Below are 12,450 nucleotides of genomic sequence, written 5' to 3'. Positions count from 1 at the left end.
TTTCAAGTTTAATTAGGTGCCATTTGTTTACTTTTTTATTTTCATTACTCTAGGAGGTGGATCAAAAAAGATCTTGCTGCGATTTATGTCAGAGACTGTTCTGCCTATGTTTTCGTGTAAGAGTCTTATAGCATCAGGTCTTACATTTAGGTCTTTAATCCATTTTGAGTTTATTTTTGTGTATGGTGTTAGAGAATTTTCTAATTTCATTCTTTTACAGGTAGCTGTCCAGTTTTCCCAGCACCACTTATTGAAGAGACTGTCTTTTCTCCATTGTATATTCTTGCCTGCTTCATCATAGAGTTGTTGACCATAGGTGCATGGGTTTATCTCTGGACTTTCTTTCTTCTTCCATTGATCTATATTTCTGTTTTTGTGCCAGTACCATACTGTTTTGATTACTATAGCTTTGTATCAGTAGTATAGTCTGAAGTCAGGGAGCCTGATTCCTCCAGCTCTGTTTTTCTTTCTGAAGATTGCTTTGGCTATTTGGGGTCTTTTGTGTTTCCATACAAATTGTAAGTTTTTTTGTTCTAACAACTATCCTTTCTCTAAGGAGAGCAAAATGGTGCTTATCTCCAAATCGTGTAAAGTAAAATGGGAACATGGAAATGGAAACATAAGAAAACAGAATGGGAAAAGAGGGGGAAAATATTTTAAATGATTTCAAGAAAACCAGTCTTTAGTTTTCTTGAGATATAATATATACACAATTCACCAATTTTAAGTATAGACTTCAATTAATTCTGACATATGTGAACAGTTGTGTAATCACTATCACACATATCATTTCCTTTACCCCAAAAAGTTTCCTCATGCCCCTTTGCATTCAGTCAGCTTCCCTTAGCCTCAACCTCTGACAATCACTTTCTTTCACACTAGTTTTGCCTTTCTAGAATTTTATATACATGAGATCATACAGTATGTAGCCTTTTCTGTTTAGCTTCTTCAAGGAAACCAGTCTTCTGTTGAAGATATGAAAGCAGCTGACAGGTTAGGAAAGGCAAGGAAAATAACAAAGTTCACCAGTCCAAGTGCCCATCAACTTTGGCTTCATCCTAAGTAATGATTCCCAAGAAAAAAATTGAGTTTTGTGTGCTAGTTACATTTTTCTAAAACTCATTAAAAATAAATACATAGGGCTTCCCTGGTGGCGCAGTGGTTGAGAGCCCGCCTGCCGATGCAGGGGACACGGGTTCGTGCCCCGGTCTGGGAAGATCCCACATGCCGTGGAGCAGCTAGGCCCGTGAGCCATGGCCGCTGAGCCTGCGCGTCTGGAGACTGTGCTCCACAACGGGAGAGGCCACAGCAGTGACAGGCCTGCGTACCGCAAAAAAATAAAATACATACATAATAATTGAAATAAAAATGCATATCTGTGTACCACTGATATGTACCACATACTACCATCAGTGATAAAAACTCTCTTAGGGAAACGCTGCATGAAAGTATCTTGACAGTCTTTTATAGTCCTAACAGTCTCATTCTCTTAGTCATTGATTGTGGCCATTGAGTCTAAAAGTGGCCATCAGCAAAATTTATAAGTAATTATGACATCCAAATCCCCACTCATAGCATCATAACATGTACACATTTTCCTTACTTTGCCCAGGAAAATAGTTGGTTAGAAGAGTGTAGCACAGTCAGACCACAAGACCGTAGAAAGTGTACCAGAACATTTTGTAATGGAAGGTCTATGAACAATCCATGTATGTGTGCTAATTCTTCCTGTATGTGGGTTACATTTACTGTATCATTTCTATACTTTTAGACGAAGACTCAGCAGTTTTCTGTGCGTCTCTATGTGATCGTAGAGGACCCAGCAAACTGAATCAGGGGTGGGCAGCGCTGATAATCAGATTCACAAAGACCCATGTCTTTCTGTAGATGAGACCTTTTCCTTACAAAATTAGAACTCTGGGGTGTCCCCAAAGGGCCATGGAAGTTTGAATAAGAAAAAGGTTCAAGTTTAATTTAAAAATTCCTCTTTTACATTTGTCTTCGTGACAGCTTTTGCTCCTTGGTTAGGCTAGAGAAAGTTATGTAGGGTAATGGGTAGGACCATTGTCAGGCGTTCCGGGTGGGTGAGTCCCACACCTACTTCTCCAGTGTTATTACTGAGGTGAACTCAGGTTTGATTAGAATATCCGAGGCAACTTTGAAATACAAAAGTGTACCAAAGGCTGTCTGGAAGGGTGTGTGGAAACGGGGTGGTGCAGGAAAACCCACTTTGATCAAATGTATGAGTCACAGGCCTTTCATAGCTCTCTGAGGAGGATAGACAAGGAGCTGGATGCCCAATTCACCAAGCTTGACGGGCTGTTTGGTAGGAGTGGCAGATTAATCCAGGACTTTGAACAAAGTGAGGGGGCCCATTTGAGTCTTTGTTTTCGTCATTATTTGTCATGTTGCGGGGACCTATGAGAAACAGTTTCTCAGATCTTTTATATGCTACTAGATAAACATACTAAATGCTAGCTGTTAAATTGTCCTTCGGGGAGGCCATTTCAAAATGAAACCTTGACTTTGTATTTGGTGATAATTTCATAGTTGTAAATCCTGACTAACTCAAAATTGTTCCTGCTTAACCATGTAGTTACATATAGAGTGTGTCTAATTCTACCTTAGACAAATGGTCATTTTCTATTGGTAACATGACTTCATTTTCCTCTCTGGAGGCTGCTGTGAGGGTTTAAGTTGCTAATATGGGTGCAGGCTTTATGAGTTTCTGCGTTTAACAAGCAGTGTAATATTAACATTTTTATTTGCACTGATATTAAGGCTTTTCACCTTAAAACTGTAACTTCAGCTCAAAGAATGCAGTTCAAATTTTATTTTGCTTTTTTAAAAAAATGCTACCATAAACAAAGCCCTCTTTGTAATCAGAATTCTTTTTTTTTTTCCTGCATAAGGTGCATAGAACAGTAGTCAGTTATATACATACATGGATTCCAGGAAGCTAAGCAAAAAGCATTTATCATTTAAGTAAAGTAGGTTATAGAAATTTAAAATGAATGAAGGAAAAAAAGCTCCAAATTAAGAGGAGCAAAAAGGATTATTTTTCTTCTTTTAATGGCACTGCTTAAACTAACGTAACAGAATCTCCCCTAATAAAATTTTTTATATTTCAATTATTTAAATAGTTTTAAAAGTAATTTCCCCTAGTAAACACACGTAAGGTCAACCAAAAAAGCCTCGTTTGTCTTAAACCTTGTTGTTGAAAATAATTCTAAATGCATTAGCATTTTTCACTACCTTGGTGAGTGTCTAGGGGATATCTCACTACCTTGTTGAGTGCCTAGGGATATCTCACTACTTCTGTGATCTTTGCTTGTGCTGCATCTACCTATAGATGGAGGCATTTGTCAGGAATCTGTACTGACTCCGTGACATTGTCTGGACTGAAGTTGCTTTTAATTGAAGCGGTGTCAGTTTTCGGGCAATGAAACTCTCAATTCACAGCCTCCACCCCGACCCCCCCACCCCCATAAAATGAGACTTTCACTAATTTGAATGACAATCTGTAAAGTTCCCGTACTGGTTTTCATTAAATCGCTTTTTCCCAGCTACTTGTATCTTGTAAAACCTAAATCTTAAAAAAACAAACAAACAACAAAAAAACAGCTATTGATCATGGGGACAAAGGGAATCTTAATTTTACGCAAAAATGCAACCACGTATGAGAACTGCGCAAATAGATGGTCCGCATTTGGCTGAAGTCATCCGACGTCGTTTCACTCGTTTTTTTATTTCCAGGTTGCCAACCCGTTTCCCAAGATTGAGCGATTACAACGATGACAAACGTCAGTCTCACACCCTGTCAAAGACTTGGCTCGTTGCCGTTTACTTCTCGGCAATATTAGATTCAACTAGGTCTTGTCCTTTGATTATCTGTGAGGATTGAATTCAACCCCCGACTTTGGGCGCAGTCTATTTTCTCGGGGACAGTCTAAACATCCTCAAAGGATCAAGAGCTCAGCCACAGAGCCGGAGGAAAGCGGAGTCGATGCGTCAGATTAAAGGGGACCCCCAGACCTATTCCTCACCGCCGCTCTTCAGATTTTAAAGCGAGGGTTAGGAGGACCAGGAGGGACACGAGGGATGGAGGCAAAAGGCTCGATCCTTAATCCGAGCCAGAGACAAAGGTGAGTACGTGCGCGAGGGGGACGGAGAGACGGGCAGAGGGAGGCTCCTTGGCCCCTAGCCGGGTGGCGTGACTTCAAGAGGACTCAGAAAACGGGCCAGGACTGGGTAGGATAGGAAGGTGCCAGCGGGGCGGGCGAACCGGCTAATCGCAGAGGTGGCGAGGCTGGGAACGCCCCCTCTCGGCCCCGCCCCACTGCGCCGGGCAGGGAAACGAAAGCCAAGCCGGCGCCCGGGTCAAGGGCCGGGGCGGCCTCGCAGCCTCAGGCTTCCCGGGATGGGCGTCTCCGAGAAGAGAGCGTGCCTCACGTCCTACCCGCCCCGCCCCCTGCGCGCTGCGCACGCGCGGCCGCGCCCCGCCCCTCGCGTCCCCGCCAGGGCGATGGGGCGGGGGCGGGGAGTCGGGGTGAGGAGGCCGCCGGAGTCCCTAGACTGCGAGCGCGCGCGCCGCCTCCCCCGCCGCGTCACGGCTCCCAGGCCTGCCCTCCTCTGGTCCCTCCTCCCGGCTCCGTTTCCCCCTCCTCTCACCCTCCCTCTCCGACAGAGCGGTGACTTAAGCAACGGAGCGCGGTGAAGCCCATTTTTCTCCTTCCTCGCAGCCGCGCCGGGCAGCCCGCGGCGCGCGGCCCCTACACTCCGGCCCGAGATGAATGCTGCGGCAGAAGCCGAGTTCAACATCCTCCTGGCCACCGACTCGTACAAGGTAGAAGCTCGGGGCGGGGGCAGGTGACGGAGGAAGAGAGGGCGCGTCGGGGACCAGCGCGAGGCTGCGGGGCAGGGGCGGCCGGGCTAGGGTCGTGGCGCGAGGCGGCCCCGAGGGAAGGCGCGGCGGCGGCGGCGGCGACTAGGGGCAGGTGAGGCTGGCGCCGCAGTGGGGAGGAGGCGGATGGAGGAGGGATGGAGGGATAGACGGCAGGAGGCGGGGCCTGGGGGTGCGTGGTTGGGGGGGGCGCGGCGAGGGGCTGAGGCGGGCCCGAGCTGGTGCCGCTCGCCTGCTGCCCGGGGCTCGGGGCGGCTCAGCTCGGCTCAGCGGGCCGGCGGCCGGGGTGGCTAGGGCGTCACCGGCCGAGCTCACGCCTTCCGCAGGAGCACGGCCTTTTGGCCCCGGGCCGGGCTGAGCGAGGGCTCGCCCGAGGAGCGGGTCAGTTAGGTAACGGCCCCTGGGGTTCCACGGTGGAAAGACTGAGCCGGGTTTGAGAAGTGGGGTTTCCCCCGCGGAGCTGAGTCGAGCGCGCTCACGCCTTAGCCGGCAGGTACGCCCCTTCCCGAGGAACGGGTGGGCGAAGTCCTAGTAGGGATGCCAGAGCAGCCAGCCACGTTCCTGTGCCTGTGGCCCGGCTGGATCCCCCGTCCCATTCCACTGGCCTCCGTTTCAGACTCCCTTGCTCCTGGTGATCACTCACGCTCCGTACCTCTTCTTGGAAAGGCCGATCTGCCCTTATTCCATTAGGATCCCTGTGAGGTTTCTGTGAAAAGGAAAGTGAAACACGAGGTGTTAAAGGAACTGTAGTTAACCTTGGAGAACTTGTTGAGAGAGAAGCGACACAACATTCTCTTACTATGGCTATTGGACGCTTGCATGTATAGCTGACCCGTTAATTTTATTTGAAACTCACACACATTAGTAAAGGGAAGAGTGATTAAAGAGAAATCCGGCAAATATCCTTTCCCCTAGTTTCCAAATTATATGAAATAAACTGGATTATACTTTGCTAACAAGCTTTGTTAGCCAGGACACCTAAAAGATGACATGTCAGACTGGAAACTCCACTTTCACAGAATAAATTTTCGTTTTTACTTGAGCAGCATGGTAGTTTGGAATATAGTGATTAAAGCATAATGTTTTCAGATTTTGGTTTTTGTTGTGGTTTTTGTTGCTTTTTGTTTTTTCTTAAATATTCCAATAAAGTATTTTGGAGAATCCCATTTTACTTAAGTTCTCTGTTGAACTTTCCTTCCCAGCTGGTTTAAGATTCTACTTATGATAATTTAGGTGGGTTATTATTTAAAGTAGAACCAAGTTTCTTTAACAAGTGGTCTTTTAAATGGAATTTTAAAGTGGAAATCTACACAATTGCAAGGATATCATAGTGCTATCAAGGGTATTTTTACTTGTACTCCTCTTGTGGTCTCTTAGTTCAATTATAGTGTTTTGAGTATTTTTAATAGTGATTTTAGAATGGTCTCATGCATAGTTTTCTAGAACTTTGTCCTTAACTAAATCTTTAAAATAATTTTCAGATTTTTTAATGTAGTAACTTATTTTATTGAAAATGGGAAATATAAACGGAGGTTGATTGGTCCAACTTTTAAAAAAAACAAAACAGACGTTTAAAGTATATATTCAGGGCTTCCCTGGTGGCACAGTGGTTAAGAATCCGCCTGCCAATGCAGGGGACATGGGTTCGAGCCCTGGTCCGGGAAGATCCCACGTGCAGCGGAGCAACTAATCCCATGGGCCACGACTACTGAGTCTGCACTCTAGAGCCCACGAGCCATAGCGGCTGAAGCCCGTGCGCCTGGAGCCCGTGCTCTGCAGCAAGAGAAGCCACCGCAATAAGAAGTCCGCGCACCCGCAACGAAGGCCCAACACAGCCAAAAATAAATAAATACGATAAATAAATTTAAATAAATAGATATTCATTTCTGTAATCTCATACTTTATTATACATAATGATGAACTAAGGAAATAGGTAAATGTGGTTGTTTCTTCTGTTTTTATCCTGGGTTCTTGTTATAAATGAAAAGGACACTTAAGTGTTAACCATTTATATTTTCAAAATGGTTTAAACATTACAAAACAGTGTGCAAGCTTCTTTCGTTTGTAGTTCCTCTAGCCATTATATATAAGGAATGTAAATTGCTTTAACATCAATTTCCTGGGATGAAAGGTAAGAGTGGTTACCTTAAAGTTTTCTAATTTGCTAGCAAGGCATACTTAACAACACTATCAGAATTTGCATCTATTTAGTAAAGTTTATTCCTGTACATTTTCAGGTCAGACTGGTGTATTTTATCCCATTTCGAATATAAAACCTTTTAAGAAGATTATCACCTGCGTAAGATATTTCATTTCCCTCCCTTCCCCACAAAAAAACCCTCAAGAGGATTCAGTCAGGATGATATGTTTTATACCAGTGGTTTACAGCAATATAGTAAAATAAGTAGTGTATTGCACACTCACAATTTAGTCGCTTAAGTTTCATTTTCCTTACACTTTTAGTGGTCCTTATAGCCTCTTTAGTATTTTCAGCTTTTTATCTTCTTAGATGAAGAGGAGACAGAAATGGTAATCTTGAGTCTAGAAGTAGTGAAATTACACTTTTATTAGGAAATTACATGAGAATGTTACATGCATATCCTTATCAGTACTTGCATACTGTTGGCCAGTTAAAGTAGGGAGCTAACAGCTTTAGATGTATTGGTGGAAGAGAGCAGGATATTGTTGATTTATTTTTTCTAGAACTGAAGCAAGGATAATTGGCTGTCTAGGCACTAGAGAAAGGTGTTTTGCAAGTAGATGGGATAGTGTCCAAGTGCATGACAACATGTGGGAATTTTGTTTTCACTTGTATCCTTTCCAGAGGGATCAGGACAATTTGGGCCAAAGGAGAGGCATTTAAGATACATACTCATTTCTGTAATCTCATACTTTATTATACATATTGATGAACTAAGGAAATAGGTGAATGTGGTTGTTTCTTCTATTTTTATCCTGGGTTCTTGTTACAAATGAAAAGGACACTTAATCTTAAGTGTTAACCATTTATGTTTTCAAAATGGTTTAAAGTAAAATTATCTACTGTGTTATATCTACATTGTGCTAAGCCAGCTAGAGAAAGGTGCGTTTGGGCTGGCCTTAGCCATTGCAGTGCTTAAAAAGCATTTGGAACGTTTTTTTGTAAAAGAGACAGGTCATTTTTTTCAGTTATTTCTGGGATAGCCATTGATCAGTTTCAGAATAACCGGATCATTAAAAGATTCATTTCTGTTCCATTCTTCCTTCCCCTTCTATGTAGATAATGTTTGTAACAAACTACAGCAGAGAATCATTTTAACATTTCTGAACATTTTACCTGTTAGCAGATTAGAATGGATGATGTTGTCAATTGAGCCCTAGTTGGAAAAGATAATGTATAGCACAAGAAAGTAATCCCTAAGCAATTTACAGTTTAAACCACATCACATGTTAGTTATGAAATGTGCCGTCCAGTGTGGGTTGCTTCTCAAAAGGTCATTTAAAAATGGTTATCTAGAACTCAGCACATTTTCATGCATTAATTTAATAAATATTGGAGACCTACTACATATTATAAAATATGAAAGATGTCCCTTACAATCTAAGATGGGTGAAAGTTGATTTTAGAAAAGTTATAAGAGGCTGTATAATTCATGTATGATGATTAAGCACCCAAGTTAGCTTTTTTTAAAGAAGAGCTTGCTTCCTCATTAGTAGTGGAATAACAAATCTTAATTTGGGGCTTTTTGGAGGAAAAGATTTGGGGATAGATGAGAATCTTATGGGCAAGTTAGTCCTGCCTTGGACTTTTAGCTACGCAGTGTCTTCCTCTGAGCTGTTCCTATTTTTCATAGTTGCTTCTCTTTCACCGCTTCTGAACAGGCACTTAAGTATGGTAACAGCAGCAGCCTAAGCCTTGTGAGACACGTGGTCCTGCTGCAGTTTGTATGTCAGAGAGTACCTGTTCATTCTTAGGATAGAGTTTTTCCAGTAAGTTTTATATTATAAATTATAGGAAAAACTCAGGCAACAGAAATAAAATCCTGCATGTAAATCATGAACATACCTCCTAGGAAGATTGGATTAGGTCAGTAATGATTGTAGAGTATCTTGCAAAACAAAAATACCAGAAACTGGTATCCTTTTTGTCAGTTTATGAAATCTCTCTTAAAGCTGCGGCAAAAAAAGGTACAAGTTGCCAGGAACTCTGCCCGATTTAAGGGAAGAGGCAGCATAATGATAATGGCTGGTTTTACAATTTTATCACCTTCACCAAAATAATGTAATCCAAAAATCCTTAAGTTGTATTTTGAAGTTATTACTTCAAAAGCCAAATAGCAATGAATTATTTTCTGGGGCAACAGAAGTCCAGGGCTTGACAAATCTTGAATAATATTGAAAAGAAGAAAGAATCAGTTATGATTTTTGCTGTTTCTGGCACATCACCTTTGAAGAGGCAGAGAGTCTTAGCCAATGGAAGTTCCTCTTATGAGTGCCCTTAGATATTACATAGGTAACATAGCTTAGTTTGTGACTTTGAGTCTGTTATTCCACGTGCTCTTCCATACACATGGTGCTGTTAAAATGTTGGCTTGTGATTATTTCTTAGTGATTAACTGTAAAAGGTGGTTAGTAGTAGTTGCCTTTGGTCGTGTGATCCCACTGTGGGAGGAAAGCTCTTGGAAATATATCACGTCACCCTTATGGGAAATCCAGAGAAGCTCAGGAGAAAATTATACTTCGCTGTCACAGAAAGATTCTATGCAACTTAAATATTTCTCATACCTCTCCTGAACTGTTATACAGGGATATCTGGGATTGCAGTTTTTAGAAGCTTATTTTTTCATGAAGTAAATCAACCACACAACTAACTGTGAAACTAAGTTTTATTAGAAGAGCTACATTTTCCTGTGTGCCTCTGTTCTTACCACACATATATTTAAGTACTGGCAGTACTCTGTTAGTTGCAGGAAGGCTATGCCACTTGAGGAAACATTTTTAGGGGTAATGTTAGCTGAGGATATTATGAGAAATTTGTTTTTTTTCTCTTCATCTTATAAGTAATTTTAAATTTATTGTACAACTATTTTCTCTAGTAATGTAAGTCAAAGCAGTGCTGAAAAACAACATGATTTAAGGGCTCCCTTTTGGCAGGTCACTTTAATTTTGAATATTATGAAACTTTTTGTTAGTGTTTACTTAACATATTTAAAACTAAGCTCTTGATTTCCTTACCCAGTCCTTCCAATGGCTTTCCCCATCTCAGTAAATGGCACCATTATTCACTCAGTTGTCAAGCCAAAAATCTAGGAGACATCCTTAATTCCTTCCCGTCTTTATTCCCAAATCTAATCTATCAGCCTACTTCTCCAAAGATACTGAGCCAGTCTCTCACCTAACCTAGTCTTTGGCAGTAGCCTCTTAATGCTCTGTGTCCACTCTGGTCACCCCATAATCCATTCTCCATCTCTGCCAAGCTGATCCTTGTCAGAGGTGAATCAGATCATATTCACTCCAGCTTAAAGCATGCTAATGGCTTCCCACTGCACTTCAGGTAAAATTCAGGCTCCTTGGTAGCCTGTGAGCCTTACATGATCTTGTCTGTGCATCTCTCTCTCTCTGACCTTACCATGTGCCGCTCCCCATTCTCTAAGCACCAACCACAGTGGTCTTCATTCTCTTCCGTCCCTGAAGTCAAGATATTTCCTATTTCCTCGTCAGTAAATCTTGTTCACATGTTACTATCTCAGAGAAGCCTTCTTGGCCTCCTCTTTAGTCTCCCAGGCCCCTTCTAGTCCATCATTTTCTTTTAATTTTTCATAGCATCCATCTAGCTCAAATTATTTTGTTTATGATCTCTCAGCCCTCACTAGCCCTATGGGAGGAAGGCCTAGTCGGTCTGTTTTACTTCCCCATCCTCAGCATCTGAAGCAGGGCCTGATACACAGTTGGTACAGACTATATATTTGTGAATGCAGGAACTATTTATAAAATAACAATTTATTGATTTGTATTTCTGCTATAGTTTCTCTGGTTTTAAATAATTTCAAGCTCTTTTTATCATAATTTACATTCTATTCTTCTGGTATTTTCTAATTCAGGTATTTTCTCTTTCATATAGGTTACTCACTATAAACAGTACCCACCCAATACAAGCAAAGTTTATTCCTACTTTGAATGCCGTGAAAAGAAGACAGAAAACTCCAAAATAAGGAAGGTGAAATATGAGGAAACAGTATTTTATGGGTTGCAGTACATTCTTAATAAGTACTTAAAAGGTATTGTTTTTCCTAATATGTTTAAAACACTGCTTTTATATACCTCATCATAGTTTTCCTCCTATATTGTTGTATTATTTTAAGTACCTTTTTGAATAGTCTAATTTTGATTTTTTTTTAATTTATTTTTGGCTGCATCAGGTCTTCATTGCTGCACGCGGGCTTTCTCTAGTTGCGGCGAGTGGGGGCTACTCTTCGTTGCGGTGCGCGGGCTTCTCATTGCGGTGACTTCTGTTGTGGAGCACGGGCTCTAGGCGCGCGGGCTTCAGTAGTTGTGGCTCACGGGTTTAGAGCGCAGGCTCAGTAGTTGTGGCTCACGGGCTTCGTTGCTCCGCGGCATGTGGGATCTTCCCGGTCCGGGGCTTGAACCCATGTCCCCTGCCTTGGCAGGCGGGTTCTTAAGCACTGCGCCATCAGGGAAGTCCTAGTTGGATGTTTATTTAATTACCCTAACTATTTTAGGGGTTGTTTTGGAATTTTTAGAAATCTGTTAATTTGAAAGCATTAAATTTTATAATTTGACTTATGTGCTTGGTGTTCTAAATAGGACAAAGATTTTCTGAAACTAGTAAGATGGGGAATAAATTTAGAAAAGTGAATAATTTTCTGAGGCTAATCTGGTTTGTTAATAGACGTTAGTCATTAATTCAAAATAAAGGATTTGTTACTGACCTGGGAACTCATTTTGAATTGTGGTAGCAATTATAATTAGAATATGTTTTGCTAGTCAGTTTTACCTTAAAGGCCTATTTTTCAAAACTACCTGTAACGGTGGACTTAGTCTCAAATGCATTTTTTTTTAAGTTTTTGGCCACACCCCACGGCATGTGGGATCTTAGTTCCCAGACCAGGGATCGAACCCTTGCATCCTGCATTGGAAGGCAGAGTCTTAACCACTGGACCACTAGGGAAGTCCCTCAAATGCATTTTAAAGAAGAAAAAAATCCCTGAAATAATTTCTGTGCTTTCTTATTTGAAAGTCCATTTCTAGTCTTATTTTGTAATGGTATTTGGAGGGGGGAAACAGTGCCCAAGTTTTTTATACATTTTGGAAAATTTCATTTCTAACCTTTGCACATAAAAGTAATCTCAGAATTGAATACAGAATAACTTGAATTTTATGCAGATGATGACGTTTTTCTGTAACCTTGGCAATTTTAAGATCAGATAGTTCAGATATGTTATACTATTGAAAACCTACTTGGATATCCAAAGTACTTCATTGCAACAAGATTACCCAAGATATTTTAAATGAATTTACTAGCGATCTTATTTAGAGAAAGTTACCAA

The 12,450-nt window shown here is 41.7% G+C and overlaps 1 protein-coding gene across 2 annotated transcripts in view; it reads left to right on the top strand.

Moving 5' to 3' along the window:
- The first annotated feature begins 3,782 nt into the window (after positions 1–3,782).
- The window catches only part of NAMPT (nicotinamide phosphoribosyltransferase), a 41,795-nt gene continuing 33,127 nt past the window's right edge, over positions 3,783–12,450 (top strand). Inside the window, exons 1-3 of one of the 2 annotated variants that reach the window (XR_009565130.2) lie at positions 3,783–4,145; positions 4,688–4,846; positions 11,004–11,160. Coding sequence is in view for 1 of the 2 variants with exons in the window: in XM_030834390.3 (XP_030690250.1) it covers positions 4,790–4,846; positions 11,004–11,160 (214 nt within the window). In the remaining variant the exon portion in view is untranslated. Of the gene's footprint in view, positions 4,146–4,549; positions 4,847–11,003; positions 11,161–12,450 lie in introns of those variants that run through there. The other variant, XM_030834390.3, reaches the window with a different exon arrangement.

This window comes from Globicephala melas, chromosome 9, assembly GCF_963455315.2.
Source record: "Globicephala melas chromosome 9, mGloMel1.2, whole genome shotgun sequence".
In the NCBI taxonomy this organism is placed as follows: Eukaryota; Metazoa; Chordata; class Mammalia; order Artiodactyla; family Delphinidae; genus Globicephala; species Globicephala melas.
The sequence above is the reverse complement of the archived record's forward strand: the minus strand, read 5'-3'. Positions and strand labels throughout refer to the sequence as shown.